Here is a 20,884-nt window from a genome sequence, read left to right as displayed (position 1 = left end):
TGGAATCAATTACACAACTGCAGTCATGAGAAGGTGTAACTTATACATTTTGTCTCAGACTTTACATTTTTCCTCATCTGCTTAGTCAGATTTAATCACAACCGTGAACTCGTCCTCTCCTTCAGGGGAACTGCGTTCTTTCATCTTTAGTCCTTTGATCCAGACTAAAGTTCTGTAGTTGTAGTCCTTATAACTGTTGGTGTACAATTGGAAGGACTCCAATGTGTCCTCTTACAGATGGTGGGGATGACTTTTTTAGGCACATGAAACTTTTTGCTTTCCTCCTTTGCATGGTAGGCAGCTAGCTACAGGTTTATATTTCCCACTCTGTCAATCTTAACTCGACAAAATTGTGTTTCATTCGTCAGTATCATCAGAATATCATTAGAAAACATTAGATTTTTGTTTTAATGAAATCAAATGAAATCAAATGTGTTCACAGCGGTCCAAGCAGTAAACAAGGAAACGCCTGGGGAGGCTGCTGCTGCTGCTGCCCTACCGGTCCAATAGGTGGCAGTAGCTCCCCCTGTGTGACGTTACTCTCGGAAAGACAGGGTGAAGAGGAAGAAGACCCGCAAACACTGGCTCGTCTCGGCTGTTGCTCTTCTGCCTGTGCACGCAACCAAACCAACCGTATCCGCCATTTCCCGTCGTGCTCCCCTCTCTTTTGTCGCTGTCTGGCTCTCAAATCAGTTCGGCGGCAGCTCATCGCGCCTCCCGGGAGCGAACCGAGTCACGCACCGCGGCTGTGATGGCGGCCGACCGGCGCGACGACAAAGGTGAGAGCCGAGCGAGCTGGCTCCTTTTGTTTAGCTCAGCGGCCTCTCGGAGCTAGCGTTAGCACTGCGGCTAATCTTTGTTCCGTTGCGATTCTGTGCGACTTGTGGAACTCGTTACACACGTAAATAATGGACACGTGTGACATTTACTTGGCTTATTGGGCGACCTCTGGGCCATCACGCCTGCCTTCTGTTTCACTCATTGCTAGGCTAGGCTAGACTAGGCTCGCAGGCTAATGTTTGAACAACTTCACTGAGATATATATGACGTTTATGCAACTAATATACATACTTACACACGTGCAGAGAGAGAGAGAGATTACATTTTTTAGAAATTAAAACGTAGCTGCGTGATTTTTCTTTTCAAAATGTTTATGGTCAAACGGCAGTTTCTCTCTCTCTCTCTCTCTCTCTCTCTCTCTCTCTCTCTCTCTCTCTCCCCCCCCTCCCTCTCCACACACACACATACACACACACACACACACACACCTTTGCCTTGTCTTCCTCATCCTTACGGTGTCCTGTGGATTTTCTTGTTATGTTGTACTTGAGATATCATTTGGTTTGGTTTGAAATAAATATTATCTGTTGACGCGAGCGCTCTCAGTCACTCATGAGTTGTTTTCCTCATTCGGATGATATGGAATGCCTCTCACTTGCTGTCTTGTGTGCAGATGGAGAGCTGAATGTCCTCGAAGACATTCTGACAGAAGCCCCAGATCACGACGACGAGCTGTACAATCCCGAGTCCGAGAGAGATGTCAGCGACAAGAAAGGTACCCATTATTCCTTGTTCATGGTTTGGCATTGAGGAAACATGGAACATGTCAGCGCGTGTGCAGGTCCAGTAGTCAAGATGGGCAGTAAATGTGCTACCTTTGCTGAAACTGCAATCTGAAAAATGTAAACATTGCTTTTCATATTTTGACTGCTGATAATATGGATTCTGGTGCTGCTGTTGGTGGTACTTTTTACACACCAGTCGGTAATGAATAGTAATAGTAATAAATTGTTAGAACTCAGTCTTGTGTCTCATCTGAGCCATGCGTTTGTTTCCGTCAGGAACAAAGAGAAAGAGTGAGCGCTCCGAGAGCCAGGAGCTGAAGAGGCTGCGCCCGTCGTCGCGACAAGCTCCGTCCAGATCGCTGTCCTCCAATAAGAGGTCCTCGGGCCCCCCTTTGTCGTCGTCCTCCTCCTCCTCGAAAAACACCGGGTCCAGTCCCCGAGGTCGCCACGCTGCCACGAGCGGCTACAGCCATGAGTATTACGATGAGCGCAAGGGGCACCGAGGGAGCCGGGAGGCCACCAGGAGCCGCGGAGGCGAGGAGCCGCGTGGCCGAGAGTCTCAGAGAGGCGTGGAGGCTCTGAATCAGGTGCCTGTGAATACTGAGGCGTGCATATATATATGTTTTTGTGTGTGTGTATGCATGTATATATATAATATTTGTATATGTATATGTCTACATGTATACAATGGCTTAGTGCAGGGGTGGGCAAGCTTTGTGTCTGGTGGGGCTGGGACCTGAGCAGCATCAGGAGCAGATGGAGTGTTTTAGTGACCCACCTCATGGGAGAAAAAAAAAATACCATGGGATGTGTAGAAAATGCTTTAATGTCAGTTGAAAAAAACCCCAAAAGCATTACATCAAAAAAATCTGTCTTTGAAGCCCCTGGTGTTTAGTTCTTTATTGAAACGACTCATAAAACTCTGAAAAAATGGATGAAACACAGCTATCTTATGATTTAGTGACTATTAACATAATTTCTTCAAGTTCGGCTGGCCAGATCGAAAAGCTTCCCGGCCCGTAGTTTGCCCACACCTGGTTTAGCACATTGCATGCCGACCTGTCTATCTGCTAATCTGCGCTTCTTTGTTTGTCCTCAGAATTTGAGGCGCAGCGAGCGGCAGCCCAGCCCCTCCCCTCGGCAGGACGAGAACCAGTCGGAGGACGACGCGGGCATCGAGTACGGCTCGGAGCAGGGCTCGGGAACCTCATCCCCGGCCGCCTCCCACGCCGAGGAAGAGGAGGAGCAGGACGACGACGAGGAAGAAGGAGAGGACGACGTGGAGGACGAGGATGAGGAGGGCATGGAAGAGGAGGACGAGGAGGAGGAAGAGGGGGAGAAAGAGGACGAGGAGGACGAGGAAGACTACGAGCATCGCGGCGGCGAGGCCAACGACTACGACACCCGCAGCGAGGCCGGCGACTCGCGCTCCGCCTCCTCAGTCAGCTTCTCCGACGACGGCGAGTCGGTGCACTCCGGCTCCGGCTCCGACGCTTCAGGTATCGCCAACGCTCATTGACGCAGAGGTGTCGCGTAAAAATAAGTATGAATAGATAATAAGTAGATAATAATATAACATGAAGTAAATAAGCAAGAAGAGTAGAGTGGCTCATTTCACCTGTGCATTTGTAAGGTTCCAGCCCGTTTGTGCATTTTGTTTTTGAAAGGTCCAGAGAAGAAGCGGGAGAAGCTGTCGTCGTCCGTCCGAGCCGTTCGCAAAGGCATGGACAGTAAGGCGGACTCTTCTGTCCCCCCCCACCCCCCCCAATATTTTACAAGTGTTTTTCAACCTTTTCTGAGCAATGTCCTTGCCCGTCCGCAGGGAAGTTTGTCGGCTGTCAGGATCCTAGCAGCAAGCTGCGCTACATCCTGCGAGACGCACGATTCTTCCTCATCAAGAGCAACAACCACGAGAACGTGTCTCTGGCTAAAGCGAAGGTGAGCTTGGTGTCAGCGCCCACCCCCGGCGATTTTAATTGATGGCTATCGGAAAGCCGCGGCGCTCGCGCTCTGCCTGGAAAACTGCTTTTCACCCGGCCGCTCTGCTGCCCCCTGCAGGGCGTGTGGTCGACGCTGCCCGTCAACGAGAAGAAGCTGAACTCGGCGTTCCGTGCGGCGCGGAGCGTCGTCCTCGTCTTCTCCGTCAGGGAGAGCGGCAAATTCCAAGGTGTGTGTCGGTGGGTGTGGGTGTGGGTGCATGCGAGTTGGCTGTCCCACATGGTTGGCTTCTCCTCTCCGTCAAGTCTATTATTTATTTATTCTCTAAAAGTAAAAGCTGCCTGGTTTTCTTCTCGATAGGTTTTGCACGTTTGGCCTCCGAGTCACACCACGGCGGCTCGCCCATCCACTGGGTTCTCCCTGCTGGCATGAACGCAAAGATGCTGGGCGGAGTCTTCAAAATCGACTGGCTCTGCAGGTGAACCTATTAACTGTATATATATATATAATATATGTATATATATATGTGTGTATATATGTATATATATGTGTGTGTGTGTGCAAGAAGGTGTATACATATATATATATATATATATATATATATATACACACACACATATACATATATATATATATATATATATACACACACACATATACATATATATATATATATATATACACACACACACATATACATATATATTTATGTATGTGTGTGTGTGTATATATATATATATATATACACATACACATACATATATACTTACGCACAAATAGTCAGAAATATTCCAGAAAGGTGTTTGTTGTGATATGGTAGTGTTTCTCACAGCAGTCCTATCTTACAGGAGGGAGCTCCCGTTCATTAAAACAGCTCACCTGTCGAATCCTTGGAACGAACACAAGCCAGTGAAAATCGGACGGGACGGACAGGTGGGCGACGCCCTGCTTCTCCTTTTTGACTTTTCGCTTTGTGTTTTCCCACATTGTGAACGAGCGCTTCTATCCCGTCACGCCCTCAGGAGATCCAACCGGACATCGGCGCTCAGCTCTGCGCCCTCTTCCCGCTGGACGAGAGCGTGGACATCAACCAGGTCGCCCGCCACATTCGACACAAGCGTCGGACACCGACAGAAGCGCGGCCCCGGGGTCGGCCACCACAGCGCGAACCGGGAAGGTTAGCCAATCACCAAGCTCCTCCTGCTTCCTGTTCTTCTTCTCCTGCGGCGACCACGGCACCCCCTGCTGTCGGACCTTTAGACGGCGGCTAAGCCAAAACCCGCGGCGGCGCCATTCCTGGTGTTCTGGTTGTGCTCGTATTTTTTTTTATTTTTTTTCCCCCCCAGCGTGGAATTACCCCGAGTGATGCCATGTTTGACCTCCCGTTGAAGTCTGGAGAAGGAAAAAAAAAAAGGCACAGGGCAGGAATTTAAATTCTTCCTCCGGTCGCTAAGCCCCAGTCCCAGTTCATGTCAGAGAGGCCGAAATGAATCTTGTCTTAAATTAAGTTACATCATTTCATTTTAAATCAAAATGCAGTTTTAGTCTATCGAGCAGGTAACTCATAGAACCAGCACTGACGGTGTGTATGTTTCTGACCGTAATCGACGCAAGAAGGTAAATATTTCAGCTTATTGACCTAAACATTTGTAAGTTAAGATGGCAAATTGATCAACATAAGTGTTGCTGTTACCTAAAGTTCTCCCTCTGAAAGCTCTTTTTTTTGCAGGAGCTTCGCACTTTGGAAGTTCACAAAAAAAAACAAAAAACGAAAATTCAAACACGTTTCGCATTTAGCCGGACTGTGGCCGACCCTTTCAGAATAATGCAGACAAGACTCTGGCTGGACTGCTGGCGGAGGGGGCGTATGGGCGGCCGACGGGCGAGCCAGGTAGACGTTAAACAGAGAGAGAGAGAAAGTAAGGGGATCACCTGAGCTCCCTGTGAACTGATTCTGGCCCCCCCCCTCCCCCGAGGAGGTTTTCGGGGGGGCTAGAGGGGGCGTGACCAATGGACTTTTCTCTGATCGTTTGATCAATGGGGAAGAAGGGGCGGGGCTTCCTCACTCTCAAGTCAGGTAAACGTAACAGAAATGCATAAAGGGGAAAAAAAGATGGACTCGATTTAGAAAACATAAACCCCCCGCCCCCCAACCCCTCTGGACTGGAACAACCCCGCCCCCGCCCCCTCCCCTAACGGACAGTCATGTGACCCCCCTCCTCCCTCGGCACACACACTGAATCAGGACTGAGAGAGCATTGCTGCTGACGAGACTGTCGTTCCTCGGTAGTGTGTGCGTCGCTCTCTGCTGAACTCAAATGTGAAGGTGTGTCTGAGTGGAGGGGAGGAAGGAAGGAAGATTAAAAAAAAAAATGAAAGTAAAAGCGCGAGAAGCCGACGGCGCGAAACGGGAGGAAGGTTTTTGTGGTTTTTCTGTCTGACGGACTTGCTGGTGTCTGGAGGGAAGGGGAGCAGGGGGGGTGGGGTGGGATCAGGTGGGGGGGGGGGTCGGGGATTGACGGGACTCCACCATCTTCATCACCACCATCACCACCACCAACCTCCCCCCACTCTGCTCCACCCTTTCAAAATAAGAGGGTTTGTTTTTTTTTGTTGTTTAAGAAAAATCCCCGTCTTAAACACGGACTCGATGTGGTGAGGAGGAAAAAAAACTGTCTTAAAAAAAAAACGAGTGTCCTTGACACGTTGAAACACGTTGCCCTCCTACCTAAGCAGCAGAAGCGGTATGTTGTCCCTTTAAACAGCTTCTTCTTTGTACATTTTGTGTGTGCGCGTGTGTGTGGATGGAAATGCTGTTTTTTTTGTTTGCTTTTTTTTGTTTTGGTTGATGAATATTTTTCAATGAGGCTGGGAACGTCTTGACCCCACAGACCGACTGTCAGGCAATAGCAGACAGGCCTCAACAGCAGGACTGGGTGACCACTGACAAGACTGTTAGTACCAGTTTCACCAGTTAGTCAGGAGCAGCGACACGGAGCAGCAACGCCGAGCAGCGAGGGGTCTTGGAGGAGCAGTTTGGACCTGGAGACATGAGAGCAGTTGGCCAGCTTGTAGTACCAGCAGCAGACAGCAGGGGGGGGAGAGGGATGTTTTAAGGCCTGATGATGACTGAGGATGAGGACGAAACAGGACAGACTGACCTCAAGCGGTGTGTGTGTGTGTGTGTGTGTGTGTGTGTGTGTGTATGTGTGTGTGTGTGTGTGTGTGTGTGTGTCGGGGACACACTGAATTGCAAGTTTAGCTGAAGATCTGGAGATTTATTTATTTTTCCCTTGAAGTGTTTTTGTGTTGTTGTCGTACCACCCCCTCCCCATCCCCTCTGTATTGATGTGTGAGTGTGTGTGTGTGTGTGTGTGTGTGTGCGCGTACTGCGTGCGCGCGTGTGTCTCTTACTTGTCAACTTGTCCACATAGGCGTCGACCTGAAGAGTACGACCTCCACGGCAGGAAGCGGCCGCGGGCTGACGGTCCGCCCGACTTCAACCAGCGAGCAGGTTGTTTCCCCCAAAAAGTCTGATCCATGATCAAGTCACTCATATGTGTCTGTTTTTAAGCAATATGTATTATTATTATTTTTTTTTTTAGTAGGGATGGGAGGTGGCTTTTTTTGTTTTTAACACCAGATTTTCTTTTCCGACAGTCTCGTGTTTTTTTGTTGTAATTTTTTTTATACTGGCTCGTGCTTTTCGGTGAACCGTGAACCGGTTTTGTGGCAGTTTGTTTGTTCGATTGTTCAGCAGCTCCTGATCTTCGGAACGGACGTGGACGTGTAGAAGTTAACGTCTAATAATTATCTTGCAGGTTTCATCCAAGACCTGCGTAACCAGCCGGTGGACAGGTGAGACAGGAGTTGGTGTTTCCATGACGTTTTTTTTTTTTTTTTTAGCAAAATAAAAGCGATATTTCTAAAATCCCTACAGAATACAGTTGCGATTTGCAGGTGTTTCCATTGAATGGTGTGAAGCGCATAAGCCGTTAATTCTCATAAGGTCCCGTTGGAGCCCCTCGTCCTCATTTCCCTTTCCAATTTGTTGTATAAATGTGCATTTCCATGTTTGCTGTCTAGAATGGTTGTTATATTTTTCTCTTTCTTTTACTTACAAAAAATATTTAGTCTCCTCCATCCAAATAATAAACTTTTTGACCTGTGGGGCCACAGTGGGTTCTAAAATGTGGGGGGCGGGGGGGGTCTGGAGCAGCCGCAGATGGATGGAATGTTTTGGTGACCCACCTCCATAGGAGGAAAACATATATCATGGAACGTGTAATGAAAATGAAGGAAAGCATTGCAGCAAAATCAGTGTCTTTGAAGGCCCCACGGTATTAAACCTTATTGAAATGACACTTAAAACACTAAAGAATGCATGGAATGCAGCTATTTTATGACTTGCTCGCAGACGCACATGCAGCCGGATGTGTGAACTACAAGGTCAAGACAGGAAAAGCACACGTTCTTCACCTGCGTGGTTTTGTTCTTTTTCACAGGCGATTCTCCAACGTGAGACGGGACGTTTTCCTGAATGGGGTGAGTCGCAGCAGCTCTCCAACTCGAACCCTCCGGGAGGTTGCGTTAGCGACTTGGATGAGTTCAGATCACGTTCGTTCGATTTCAGGTGCACATGTACAATCGACGCACAAAGAACCGTACAGTGTCGGATGGAAATCGAGAGGAGGCTGAGGAAAATTGCATGATTGCAGCAACTGTATAGTGCAAAGAAGATGGATAATTATATTTAAAGAAATAAGGCAAAAAAAGAAAAAAAGAATCCTTGTAGGGTATAAAAGGAAAAAATTTATATCTTTCTATATCTACATATATCTTTCTATATATCTTTTTACGTCTACATCTATCTTTCTATATTTCTCTTTATATGTCTTATCTCTGTATCTCGCTCTCATATCTCTATCGCTCTATCTTCCTTTATCTAAGATTTCAAGCTTTATTTTTTTTGCTAGATTGGAGCTGATGTGTCAACCTGTGCGTGTGTCTGTTTCAGTCGTACAATGACTACATGAGGGATTATCACCACAACGTGGGTCCTCCTGCTCCCTGGCAGTCTCTGGTATGAAAACAATTCCATTACAAGTTTTTTTTTTTTATTATTGCAATATTTTGGTTTTGTGCGATTCTAGGGGTAGCGGGAAACGCTACGGCAAAATTGCTCGTTGTGCAAGGAGGGAGGACAAAAAGCCGAGAGGCGACACGAGTCACCAGTCCCCCCCCCGCTCGTCTCCGTTAACCTCTCCGCGTTGTCATCTGCTGTGCGTCCCCAGGCGGCGTACCCCGGCGTGGAGCAGCCGCCGCCGCACCACCCGCCCTACTACCACCACAGCCACCCTCCCCCGCCGCCCCACCAGGCCTACCACCACCACCACCACCCCCCACTGCCGCAGCACGAGGCCCCGCCCCCGCGCTTCAGGGACAAGCAGCGGGCACCGCCGCAGCACCGCACCTTCGCCTCCAGCCCAGTGAGTGGTGCCGTCGAGCAGTAAAATATTTACGCGGGGGCGGGGGGTGTCTCAAATTATTTTACAAAAAGCTAAAAAAAATATATATATAGTTTTATATTATTGTCACTAATTGTCTCTAAAATGCACACTGCTCGTATACTAACGCTAACCCTCTTCTCTGCACTCCCCCCCCCCAGCACGACTACGACATGCGCGTGGACGACTTCCTGCGGCGCACGCAGGCCGTGGTGAGCAGCCGCCGCGAGCGCGAGCGACAGCGGGACCGGGAGCGTGCCGGCCCCCGGCGCGACCGAGAGAGGGAGCGGGTGAGGGAGCGGGACCGCGACAGAGAGAGGGACAAGGAGAGGGGGCGCTACCGCCGGTGATCTGGCTCCGCGAGGCGTCCGACCAGAGCTTTGCTGGAAGATTATCCTTTTTTTCTCGCAAGTTCCGACGAGGGGGAAAAAAAAACGGCTGCGTGCCACTTGTGAACGTCAGTTTTATGTGAATAAAACATTTTTTTTAGAAACTGATAAACGTTAAGTGTTTTGTTTTAGTTTGAAACTTTTAATTTGATGCTTTGTAAAAAAAAAAAAAAGAAAAGAGAAGTGACATTGATTTTTTTTTTTTTTATTATTTTTTTATCTTCATGACCCACCACCACCAACACCCTGGTTGCTTTCACACTACTCTCATCTTTCTCAATTCTTCTCTCTTTTTTTGATCACTTTCAGTGGCAGGAAATTTCTCTTGTCTGTGAGCTTTGGTTTTCCGTTTCTGGCCGACTCGTACTGGACAACCTGCTAGTATCTGTTGATATCACAATGTATGTACAGATAAAAAACAGCTGTTATTGTGGAGGGTTAGCCTCCTGCGCATCATGTAAAATGCAAATGAAATATTCAAAGTTTGTAAAGTAGGCAGAACTGATGTCATTTTCAAACTTTAGTCTTTTTTTTCCCCTCGCGGCTTTCATGTTACATGTTCATGAAGTTTATATTTATTTGTTTACAGGGTTGTTGTTTTTTTAACTTCCTGAGCAAAAAAATGTGCAAATAACTGCAGAGTGCACAGTTTGTTTGTTTTTTGTTTATTTGTTCGCCTCCTATTAGTGGGTTTGTGTCACTTTGGTGTTGCCACGTATGGACAGTTACACATTGTCACTCTCACAGTGTCGTGGCGACAGGAGAAAACAAAGCAAAACACAATGAGTAACCAGCAGCTGGTATAATTAATCTGTAATGATGAAAAGCTCCCAACTCTTTTTGAAGAAGGTGGATTTGTGTCTTTTTTTGTACCAAATAATTAAAATTGTTCATAAAACAACTGGCTTATTTATTTGAATAATGTATGGGTGGATATGTGTTTTTTTGACCAAAGGCATTTTGATACATGAGCGGAGGTGCGTGAACAGCGCCTCCTTTGGCCAAAAGACGACGGCAACGCTGTCAATTGGCACCAATAACTGACTTCTGCCGCCCTCTACAGGTGGCAGTGTTGTGACAACACATCAATCGGGTCTGCAAAATATTGCAAAGGCAAAAGGAAAAGACAAATGGAAAAAAAAAATGTTTTACAACGACAATTGGAAAAAGACAAAATGTACCTTTACATTTAATGTATTTATTTCTCTTTAGGTTAACACATTTCCATATTTTTTAACAGATTTACTTTTAATTTTTACACTCCCGTGATTCCATACAAGTGCTCTTTCCCACTGTACATTTATTAATTCTCCCCCTTAAGACTGATAGGGGGTGCTGTTTTTAGTCGTTACTGCCACAGCACAGATTTCTTTAAAAAAAAAAAGCAAGGTGGATGACAAATCTATCGTATTAATATCCTGTTGTTCACATGGGAGAAAGAAAATCTCATGCGAGCGACTGGGTCAGTCGTTCCGTCATTCGGCCCTTCAGTCCGTCTTCTCTCTTCGCCGCCGGCCACAGCGACGCAGGACGCAGCGCCTGCTCCACCAGCAGAGGGCTAGCGGGGGTCACCGTGGCAACCAGCAGGGCGGCGACAACGTCCAAACTGTGATACTGCCAGCAGCAGGTGTTGTGCCCCGCCGTGACGCATCACAAACTACACCCAGAACACGGCGGTGCTCAGCGGCGCCACCGGCTGGTCGCGGTGGATCGTCGAAAGCTGCTGCATGCTGGACTTGTAGCTAAGCATTGTGGGTGGGAGGGCGGCAAGAATGGAGGATGTCAAAAGCATGTTTTGTGTTTTTTGCGCAAAGGAGCGTGACGCATGTCAAAGCGGCATTTCTCAACTGGTGGGTCGCGACCCCAAAATGGGTCGTGGAGTTGTCTCGATTGGGTCGCAGGTTTGTGCGCAGTTTACCGTCTTTTTTTTTTTTTTTTTTTTTTAAATTGATTCCATTGTGGCTCCACCAGTCAAAAGGTTTGCCCACCCCTGCTCTAGTGAGTGCTCGACTGGAGGTCCGGCTGTGGATGTGTGACACTGTGGGACCCTCAACCTGGCTTACTGATGACGGCCTTCAACGCCTCCGCCAGGTCGTCAGAGGTCATCTGGTGGAAGTCCAGGGTGACGGCGGCTCAGCCGGGCCATGTTGTCGGTCTGGTCGGGATTCCAACCACCGGCACGGCGTGATAGAGTGCCTCGTACAGGCCGTTGGCACCGCCGTGCATCACAAACGCTTGCGTCTTTGGGTGACCTGAGCAAAAGGAGCCATCGGATCTTTAAGGACCGTACTGTACTCAACCCTGGTAGGTATGGGTACCAATACCCGATACTGGTATCTGGATTGGTGCATCTCTAGTCACAACATCACCCACTGAGTGTGTGTGTGTGTGTGTGTGTGTGTGTGTGTGTGTGTACCCAGCAGGTCATTCTGAGGGATCCAATCAAAGATTCTGGTGTTTGCAGACAGTTTTTTTCGGAGGTTGTCCTTTGTACCTCCAGAGGACCTGTGTTCAAAATGAATAGATTATTATTGTTATTATTATCATTATTATTATTATTATTAGTAGTAGAAGTATTATTAATATTTTTATCATCTAAAAAAAAAAAAAATGTCAAAGGAATTCACGTTGCTTCCAGCCACTTGGATCTCACTTCACCTTCTGCGGGAGTTGCCCAAAGGCGGTGGCCATGACATCGGCTCTCTCCATGGTGATGTTGGCCACCATGGACCCAAAGGAGACCACCACCACGCCGGCATCGCCTGCACTCTGAACTAACGCCTCCAAGTCCTGCAAGACGTGGCATTGTTGTTTTTTTAAAACCATCGGTGCCGTCCGTCCACCTGGCCACTCACTTTTTCGGAGCAGAGCCGAAAGAAAAAAGCCGTGCCTCTGGAAGCTGTTTGGCTGGCTTGCAGAGGAGACCGCCTACATATTTGAAGTTGGGCGAGAGCGGACGTGGGGACCCAGAAAGACCTGATGAGCCAGATATCGGCTTTCCCAAAAGTGTCGCAAACTGTGGTCGGACTTCCTGCGTTTGAGAGGAAACGGCACCTGAAATACTGCCAATCACTTATTGATATTTATATATATATACAGAATATATATACATATACAGAGAGAGAGAGAGAGAGAGAGAGAGAGGGCTCAGTCTGACCTTTGACCTCACTGTAGTAGCTAACCAAGTGCGACCTCCAGAGCATCTCCGTCATCACTGACGCAGCAACATAAGTGGCAGCGCTGACCAGCCGCTCGACAAACGGCATGCGGTCGCTGTATGGCAGCGGCGGCGGTGGGACGAAGGACGGCGGCGCCGGCGGCTGGCCGCAGTGGCGCTCCAATACGCCACCAGTGTTGGAGCGGAGGGAGACGATGGTGGGCAGGCCCAGCACATCGGCCACCAGGTCGGCGCACAGCGTCAGTGGGTCAAACAGGACGGCGTGGAAGGATGCTGCCCGCAGGGTGCCCATCAGCCGCTCGTTCCTCAGGATGGCGTCGCACTGCTGCAGCGACAGCTCCATACCCCGCTGGAGCCAAGTGCGCCACCAACGGAGGAGCTACAGGTAGGACATGTCACGGGACTCGTACAGGCTGAAGTGAATTAATTCCTCAGTCAGGCTGTGCATCTCAGCTCTAGTGTATGGAACCTGGAAACACAACACACACTAATATATATGTATATATATATATATATATGTCTATGTATATAGACATATATATATATATATATATATATACATATATATATATGTCTATGTATATAGACATATATATATATATATATATATATATATGTATATATATATATATATATATATATATATATATATATATATATATATATATATATATATATATATATATGTATTTGCTAATTATTTACAAACAATGCTTTATAATGTGCAACATTATAACATTATATACATCCACTGTACAAAATACCGTATTTAACTTTCTGTAATTTGGACATAGCCTCAAAACCACACAACTTTCTTTGACAACCTTCTTATGTCCATGTAGCCCGCGTATAAATTGATATATGGAAATTGACATGTGTGTGTATATATATATATATATATATATATATATACAGTATAAGTTATGTTTTATCATGTGACCCTTGACTTAGTGGTGACGCCACTTCCTTGCTTGGTTCGAGGGGAGATGTGTATTGTGGATCGTGACGAAAGTGCTGTGCTAATGTATATTGAGTATTCTTACTGTTACATTTTTGTACACTATTTGCACTGGTACTGGAGTTACTTCAATCTCATTTTACGTGTGTATAGTGTCAATAAAAGGCATTGTAATCTATTCTCAAATAGCGTTTTAGACCCTAAGGTTATCATTGAAAACTAAACCTAAACTCACCAAATAAAAAAATACCAATTAAGCTAGTATTTCAACTTCCTGAAAGCCACTACCACCTTCCCTCTGTGTGTGATTGCGTATGTGTGTGTGTGTGTGGCGCTTCACCTTGAACACCATGAAATTGAACTTGGCGGCATCCTTGCTGTTGTTGTAGTCGACGGACGGCGACTGGTCAGCCACCAGCACGGTCACGGTGTGATTCCTCTCCACCAGCTCCTCCATGATGGTTCGCATGTTCAGCCAATGGCTGTAATCAGCTGGGAAAACCAGGATGTGGCCACTCATGGCCGGACTGTGTCCATGGAGGAGAGAAAGTAGGGCCACAGGAAGGAGATAATAAGCCACAAACTTCACTATGATCCAGACTGACTGACTGTCTGACCGACTGACCCGACTTCTAACCAGGGTGAAACAAGAAACTCTTGTTTCAAAGTCCATATCAGATATCAGACACACCTCAGACAATTAAACCACTTTATTTTGAACGAGACAAAAAAAAAAAAGGGATGCGGGGCTTTTATTTTCCTCGACCTCAACGGAAGTCCGACTGGTGTGGTTTTCGCTGCTCTTGACGCCGGGTTGTGGCGACAGACAGCGGACGGAGGCGTCGATATACCCCCCACTTTGGAAATAGCGGCCCGGCGTCGGCATTCTTCCTGCCAGAACTCCGCGTACGATGAGGAGGAGCAGCGGGGTTTGACCACGGCTGACAGACCCTCAGGGCTCGGAGAAGGTAGGACGGACGAGCCGGGCGAACGTCTCGTTTCATCGCAACTTGACAGCTCGCAGCCACAGCGGGAGCTGCTAACAGCAGTTAGCCGCGGCTAGCTGGCTAGCTCGTGTAGTTTTGTACTGTTTTGTTCTCGCCGTGAATCGCCGTTCAACGTCGAACCGACCCGCGGTGTTCGCCGACACCAGTGGACGGCACAACAAATTGTTGTTGTTGTTGTTGTTTTTTGTCACGCTATCAAAACCACATCCAGAATGACCCGGATATTTCACGGTATTTTTTTCATATATATTTTTTAAAGCAGTTTAGATTGGATGAAATCTCGCGAGACGGATTGCAGGATGGACACACACACACACACACACACACACACACACACACACACACACACACACACACACACACACAATTATTTGCAATATCAAAATCATTCTGTCGTGTTTCATACTCATATTGGAAACTATATGATCAATTACGATAACGATAATTATCGATAACATTAAAGTGAACACTTTTGGTTTGTGTAACCTCTCTCTCCCTCTCACTTCGTTTCCATTACCCCTAGAATTGTGTAAAACCTAAATATCGCATTAAAAAACAGAATGGAAACATCTAAACTTCGAAAAACCTCTCAAAATATCACTGAAAACTTCTTATGCTCTCTCATGAGGTGGTTTTTGAGCTCTATCAATATAGAGGTATATCGTAAAAGTGTAATAAAAACACTTTTTTTCGCATTTAAACGTCAGCGGACGTGGCATACGGGGTCACGACACCAGTTCACTTCAAGTGAAAATGTCTCGTTATGTTTGGATGGAGGAAGAGACAGAATATTTTTTACTAGTAATAGATATATATGTATAACCATTCTCGACAGCAAGCAAACATAAACAAACAAAAGCAAACGTAATTCTCATAAATCTCGCGGGCAGAGATTTCACGAGAATTATGTCCTGCGAGAATTCTTGTAATTCTCACAGTACGAGATTTTACGAGAATTGCGGCTTTTGAGCTTCACACCATTCAATGGAAACACCTGCAAATCGCAACTGTGCTTTGTCTCTTTGTCTCTCTCTCTCTCTCTCTCTCTCAGTTTACACCATGCTCACTCGACCGCTAACATTAAGTGATGGCGATGACAGTGGGAAGGCCTTGGTCATGCATCCTGCGTCCCCATTGGTCGATCAGGGTGAGGATGAGGGGAGCCAAACAGGCTAGTGCCAGTTGTTGTTTTGCTGTTGTGTTGTGTAGTGTTGTGTTGGTTTTATCAACCCAGTATTTGTCTGGGTCGAGGCGTTGACCCCTGTCTCTCCTCCCACAGGAGCGCTCGCTCCTGCTGCACCTTCACGGAGCTCGGCCTCCTCCTCTTCATCACCTGCTCCTACTCCTACTCCTCTCCGCGTCTCCTCTTCATCGCCTGCTCCCGCTCCTCACCGCGCCACCCCTCCGTTCACTCCCACTCCTCCGTCTCGTCCCTCTCTTCTTTCCTCCTCCGCTGGTTCGTCCCCCTCCCCCCCTGCTTCTCATGCTCCTCCTCCTCCTACGTCTTCATCCTGCTCCTCTCGTCCTCTGTCCACCCATTCTTCTTGTCCACATGCTGCTGCCCCACCTCCTCCTCCTCCTCTTGCTGCTCCTTCTCTGTCTTCCCCGACCTCATCTTCTCTCTCTCGTGCTCCCTGTCTTCCTCTCGCTCCTGTATGTTTTTTTCCTCCTCTTTCCTACCTGCCTCCACCTTCTGCCTTCCCGACAGCTTCTTCTCAACCTTCTGTTTGTCCCCTCGTCTCATCTCAACCCAGTTTATGTCATTTAGCAGCAGCCTCCCATCTTCCTCCTCCTGCTTCTTCTTCTCCTTCTTCTTCTTCTTTTTCTTTCTCCTCCGCCGTCACCACCACCTCTGTGCCCTCCTCCCTATCTTTACGTTTTTCTTCATCCTGTCCACCTGTCCAGCTGCGCCTCCTCCAGCTTCCTCCTCCTCCTCCTCCTCCTCCTCAGTCACATCCTCATTTGGTCCATTCTCGACCTCCTTCTTCTTTTGCTCCTTCTCCTGCTTCTTCTTCTGTGCTTCCTCCTTTTTCTTCTGCTCCTTCTCTGCCTCTTCTTCATCAGCACTCTTTTCCAGCGCCTCCTCCCGCGCCTCCTCCGCCACCTCCTCCTGCACCTCCTTCTCCCTCATCGTCTGCGAATGCAACACCGTCTACCCCTCCCTCCTCCTCCTCCCTCACAACCTCCTCTCTTCCTCCTCCAGCTTTTGCCCCTGCTCCCCCTCCGTGCTGCCCCTGCTCCTCTCTCCTGCCCCGTCTCCTCTCTGCCCATCGGCTGGAGGTCCGGCGGATGCTGCGAGGAGCGCTGGCGTCCATCAGTCGCCGTCTGGACTCTCTCGACAGGAGGAGCAGGAGGCACATGAGGAAGATGATGATGAAGAAGAAGAAGAAGAAGAAGAAGAAGGAGAAGGAGAAGGAGAGGAGCATGCAGAGTGGCGGAGAAGAAGGAGAAGCTTGTTCTCCTGGTGAGTTCTGTCTTCTCCATCTGGTGTCCATGGTCACACTGGGTTTTTCTTGCAGCATTTCCCAACTGGTGGGGTTGTGACCCAAAAGTGGGTCGCGGAGCTACGGTATTTTGATTTGGTCGCGGCTTCGTGGGCAGTATTTCTTTCTTACATCTGTCACTTTAGGATACAAACTCTCTGAGCCAAATGATTAAATGGGCAGGTCGCCCAATAGGGGAGCCTCAGCTCGGTGACGGCCCTCTATGACAAGCAGCTTGAGTGCAAAGCCAGCCCGGTTGCAAATGACTGCTCGCATCCGCTGCATGGGGAGTTGAAGCTCCTCCCCTGTGACTGCCGTTGTGTGGTTCCTAAAGGCAGGACAAAGCCACTGGAACAGCTTTGTACCCTCAGCCATAGTCAGGCTGAATAGGATAACCACGAGGTAAAGACTCCTGTGACGTTGAAGCTTAGAGTATTGATGTTTTCAATGTGATGTTATGGTTTTTTTTGTTAGTTTATGATTGTCCTCTGGCAGGGGTGGGCAAACGTTTTGACTGCTGGGCCACAGTGGGTTCTTCTTTACAGAGGGGGCCGGAGCAGCAGCAGCAGATGGATGGAGTGTTTTGGTGACCCACCTCATAGGAGTTAAAAAAAAAAAAATGATTGGATGTGTAGAAAACATTGTTTTTCAGCAGTCAAGAGTTGTGTCGAGTCCAGGATCTGCTGCATCTCTTCAGCTCTCACCTTCTCTCTTCTGTCAATGGACCTTCTCAGGTCTCCTCGGTGCCTCGTCTCTGGGCAGCCGCCCCTATTCCCAAACCATTCCAACCTCCAGCTCGTCAGCGGACAGCGAGGACTCGCCACCTCCTCCCTCTAGCTCGAGCCAATCAGAACGGAGGAGGAGGAGGCAGCTCGGAGAAGGGGAGGACATGGAGGGAGACAAGAAAAGGAGGAGACGCAACCACGGGAGACGAGAGATGGTTGAAGTCCTGGAGAACAGCGAGGAGGTGGAGGAGGAGGAGAAGGAGGACTCGAGGAGGTTCGTGGGACGGATGGCAGTGTCCTTTCGAGGAGGAGGAGGAGGAGGAGGTGGTGGAGGTGGAGGAGGAGGAGGAGGAGGAGCAGCGGACGGGGATGCTGCGATCACGCTGCACAACTTCAACCAGAGGAAACACAGGAAACACAGGGAACGCAGGGAGGAGGGACCAACGGACCAATCGGGAAAGAGCTTCGTCGCCGTCAGACGGAACGGCTTCAGAGCACCGGCTGCGCTGCACAGGTGGGTCCTTCGCTTTTTCCGCTTTCTTTTTTTCTTTTTTTTTTTTTGAAGTCTGTTCCTCGTCTCTTCCTAACGTGGCGTCACGTGGCTGCACGCAGCGGTCGGCACGATGGCCAATCGGGGGCTCTGGACCTCATCACGGGCGGGTGGCGCTTCTCTGACCGCACGCCTCCCGTCCAGCGGCCGTCCGGTCACGCGGATTTCCACCTGTGGCTTGGCTGCTCTTCCTCCTCCTCTTCCTCCTGCTCCTCCTGCTTCAGACCCGCCCTCATGCTCCGACTCTCAGCCCTCACCATGGAGACGGTGTCGGAGTCGATAAGGGGCGGAGCCTGTGAGGAACCCCTGCGCTTGTTGAAGGACTGGACGGCCCCGCCCAGCCTGGGCAGTGACCACTGGTTGGTTGGTTTATTCTGAAATTATTAAATGAACATTGTTCTGTAAGTGTGTACTGCTCACCGCGTCCCCATGTCTTCATGTTTCTCTTGCAGTTATATGAGAACGCCGTCGCTGAGGTACATTTGATTGTTCCCTTTGCTTTTTTTTTTTTTTTGAAGTTCAAGATTGAATTCCATTGAAATGTTTTCCCAGAATTGAAAATGATTATTCTAATGGTGATGTCACAGCTCCACGTCCTCTGCCCGGCGACAGCTGAAGCAGCGCGTCAATCATACCTCCAAGAGCCTTCATCTTCCAAGGCGAAGGCCATTACCACTGCCTGCGTGTCCAGCCAATGGGCTTTCAACCCTGCTCACCACTGGCCAATCAGCAGTGGGCACAGAGTTTCTGAACGCAAATGGCGAGGTGTGTGTGTGTGTGTGTGTGTGTGTGTGTGTGTGTGTGTGTGTGTGTGTGTGTGTGTGTGTGTGTGTGTGTGTGTGTGTGTATTTTTTTCTTTTTCCTTTTTTTTTAAAATTAATTTTGTGATTTTTTTTTTTTTTTTGAGTAGTTGTTTTGAGTGTGAAATATTTAATTGAAGTTTCTGCTCTTCTGCTCTTTGGTCAGCGTGTGAAACGCGTCTCACAGATACGCATTCGACGGGGGCCGCCTCGTGAGACCTCGCTCACCCCAATGGGACTGCCAAAAGTCAAAAGGTAATGAATGTGATGTGATAGATGGCAAAAAACCTCAGATAACAAACAAAAAATCTGTATTAAATCTGAATTAAAACACATTTGTTTCAGGTTAAAGAAGAAAGAGTTTAGCCTGGAAGAGATTTACACTAACAAGAACTACAAATCACCCACTTCCAACAGGTGCTTACAAAACCTACCCAATAGCTTTTTATTAATTTGTCTGAAAAAGTGAACACAGACTAACTCATGTCTTCAATATCATCTTGCAGGACTCTGGAAACAATCTTTGAGGAGCCGCGTGAGAAGGATGGAGCCCTGCTCACGATTGGCTATCAGAAGAGGCGCAGGCTCCTCCTATTTCCTGACTTCACTCAGCCCCGAAAGAGAAAGAAGCCCCAAGGTAAGTTGGGAGAGAAAACAATCTGTCAGGGTGTGTAATAGTTGGAGGTTTTGAGAAGAAACAGCAGCATCAAGTGGCTACATTTTAGATTGCAGCGCTATTTCGCTCACCCTCCCTCTCCCGCGCTTCCCAGTGAACTACAGTGGCTTGCGCAGCCAAACCTGGATACTTTGTCCACCTTCTTCTTTGTTGGTTTATTTGAGGACGCAAAACGTGCTGTCCAGATTGCCTGCCTTAGAAATTTGACAACTTACTAGCAGCAAGATCCATACTATATGTACTCTCTTGTATGTATATAAGAATCGTTTTATGAGTGGGAAAACCAAATGACTTTTATTGTACTGCGAGTATTCACTTTTATCAATATGTTTACTAGGGATGCACCAATACGGATACGTGTGTGTGTGTGTGTGTGTGTGTGTGTGTGTGTGTGTGTGTGTGTGTGTGTGTGTGTGTGTGTGTGTGTGTGTGTGTGTGTGTGTGTGTGTGTGTGTGTGTGTGTGTGTGTGTGTGTGTGTGTGTGCTGTCAATCATCTCTTAGGGGCAGGACTTCCGCTGACTGCTGTGCCGAGGAAGAGGGCAGCGGCCCGTCGTTGTCATGTCGGCCGCGCTGTTGACGATGAGTCGGACGTGGACGTCATGCTGGTGGAGAGGCTGAGTGCCCTGGAGGACTTCATGACACAGCAGGGCCTCGAAGTTTGAGTTTAAGTTGCGACATTGGGACAGAGACTGTTAACACGCCTGCCACTGCTGCGTTACTACTGCAACACCAACCGAGACTTAGTCTGATGTAGCGAGTTTTTAATTTTTATTTTCACCCCCCCCACCCTTTTTTTTCTCTCGCAAATGTGTCGGTTATGTTTTTACAGCATGGACTGTTATGAAATGTGAACTACTACCACAGTATGAGCGCCTTGGTCAAAAGTGGTTTTATCTTTTGTACTCATTGTAGTACGTTGCAGTACTGATTGAGTACTATGGGACTTATTGAAATGTAATATATGTATATATGTGTGCGTGCATTTATATGTGTATATATGTATATATATTTATATATGTGTATATATATTTATATATGTATATATGTATATATGTATATATGCATGTATATGTATAAATGTGTATATATGTATGTAAACATGTGTGT

The 20,884-nt window shown here is 47.8% G+C and overlaps 2 protein-coding genes and 1 pseudogene across 2 annotated transcripts; 2 read left to right on the top strand and 1 right to left on the bottom strand.

The window, feature by feature from the left end:
* Positions 1-202: 202 nt before the first annotated feature.
* ythdc1 (YTH N6-methyladenosine RNA binding protein C1) lies at positions 203-10,300 on the top strand. The gene is made up of 17 exons (XM_076029009.1): positions 203-293; positions 443-779; positions 1,454-1,555; positions 1,842-2,152; positions 2,665-3,064; positions 3,233-3,295; positions 3,388-3,503; positions 3,624-3,732; positions 3,864-3,981; positions 4,352-4,436; positions 4,526-4,680; positions 6,938-7,017; positions 7,325-7,361; positions 8,009-8,048; positions 8,521-8,586; positions 8,798-8,992; positions 9,172-10,300. Exons 2-17 carry the CDS (start codon positions 752-754, stop codon positions 9,358-9,360), a joined length of 2,094 nt encoding a protein of 697 aa, XP_075885124.1. The 5' UTR covers positions 203-293; positions 443-751; the 3' UTR covers positions 9,361-10,300.
* A 1,114-nt stretch (positions 10,301-11,414) lies between these two features.
* LOC142890161 (UDP-glucuronosyltransferase 2A2-like) lies at positions 11,415-14,335 on the bottom strand (annotated as a pseudogene).
* Positions 14,316-20,786, top strand: LOC142890160 (uncharacterized). Its single transcript, XM_076029004.1, has 11 exons — positions 14,316-14,503; positions 15,594-15,689; positions 16,746-17,006; positions 17,760-18,264; positions 18,363-18,659; positions 18,753-18,776; positions 18,888-19,065; positions 19,267-19,355; positions 19,446-19,517; positions 19,607-19,737; positions 20,279-20,786. Exons 2-11 carry the CDS (start codon positions 15,602-15,604, stop codon positions 20,437-20,439), a joined length of 1,806 nt encoding a protein of 601 aa, XP_075885119.1. The 5' UTR covers positions 14,316-14,503; positions 15,594-15,601; the 3' UTR covers positions 20,440-20,786.
* Positions 20,787-20,884: the final 98 nt, after the last annotated feature.

Source organism: Nelusetta ayraudi, unplaced genomic scaffold (assembly GCF_046127955.1).
Source record: "Nelusetta ayraudi isolate G7.1 ecotype Tasmania unplaced genomic scaffold, CSIRO-AGI_Nayr_v1 ptg000026l, whole genome shotgun sequence".
NCBI lineage: Eukaryota > Metazoa > Chordata > Actinopteri > Tetraodontiformes > Monacanthidae > Nelusetta > Nelusetta ayraudi.
Note: the sequence above shows the minus strand (reverse complement) of the source record. Positions and strands in the feature narration are given on the sequence as shown.

Bases quoted from the DNA above. Each gene is read 5' to 3' on its own strand.
- ythdc1 (XM_076029009.1), top strand. From the start codon at position 752: ATGGCGGCCGACCGGCGCGACGACAAAG. The intron at 7,018-7,324 runs GTTGTTTCCCCC...ATTATCTTGCAG, and splicing joins CGACTTCAACCAGCGAGCAG to GTTTCATCCAAGACCTGCGT. The intron at 7,362-8,008 runs GTGAGACAGGAG...TCTTTTTCACAG, and splicing joins CGTAACCAGCCGGTGGACAG to GCGATTCTCCAACGTGAGAC.
- LOC142890160 (XM_076029004.1), top strand. From the start codon at position 15,602: ATGCTCACTCGACCGCTAACATTAAGTGATGGCGATGACAGTGGGAAG. The intron at 18,265-18,362 runs GTGGGTCCTTCG...GGCTGCACGCAG, and splicing joins GCACCGGCTGCGCTGCACAG to CGGTCGGCACGATGGCCAAT. The intron at 19,356-19,445 runs GTAATGAATGTG...CATTTGTTTCAG, and splicing joins GGACTGCCAAAAGTCAAAAG to GTTAAAGAAGAAAGAGTTTA.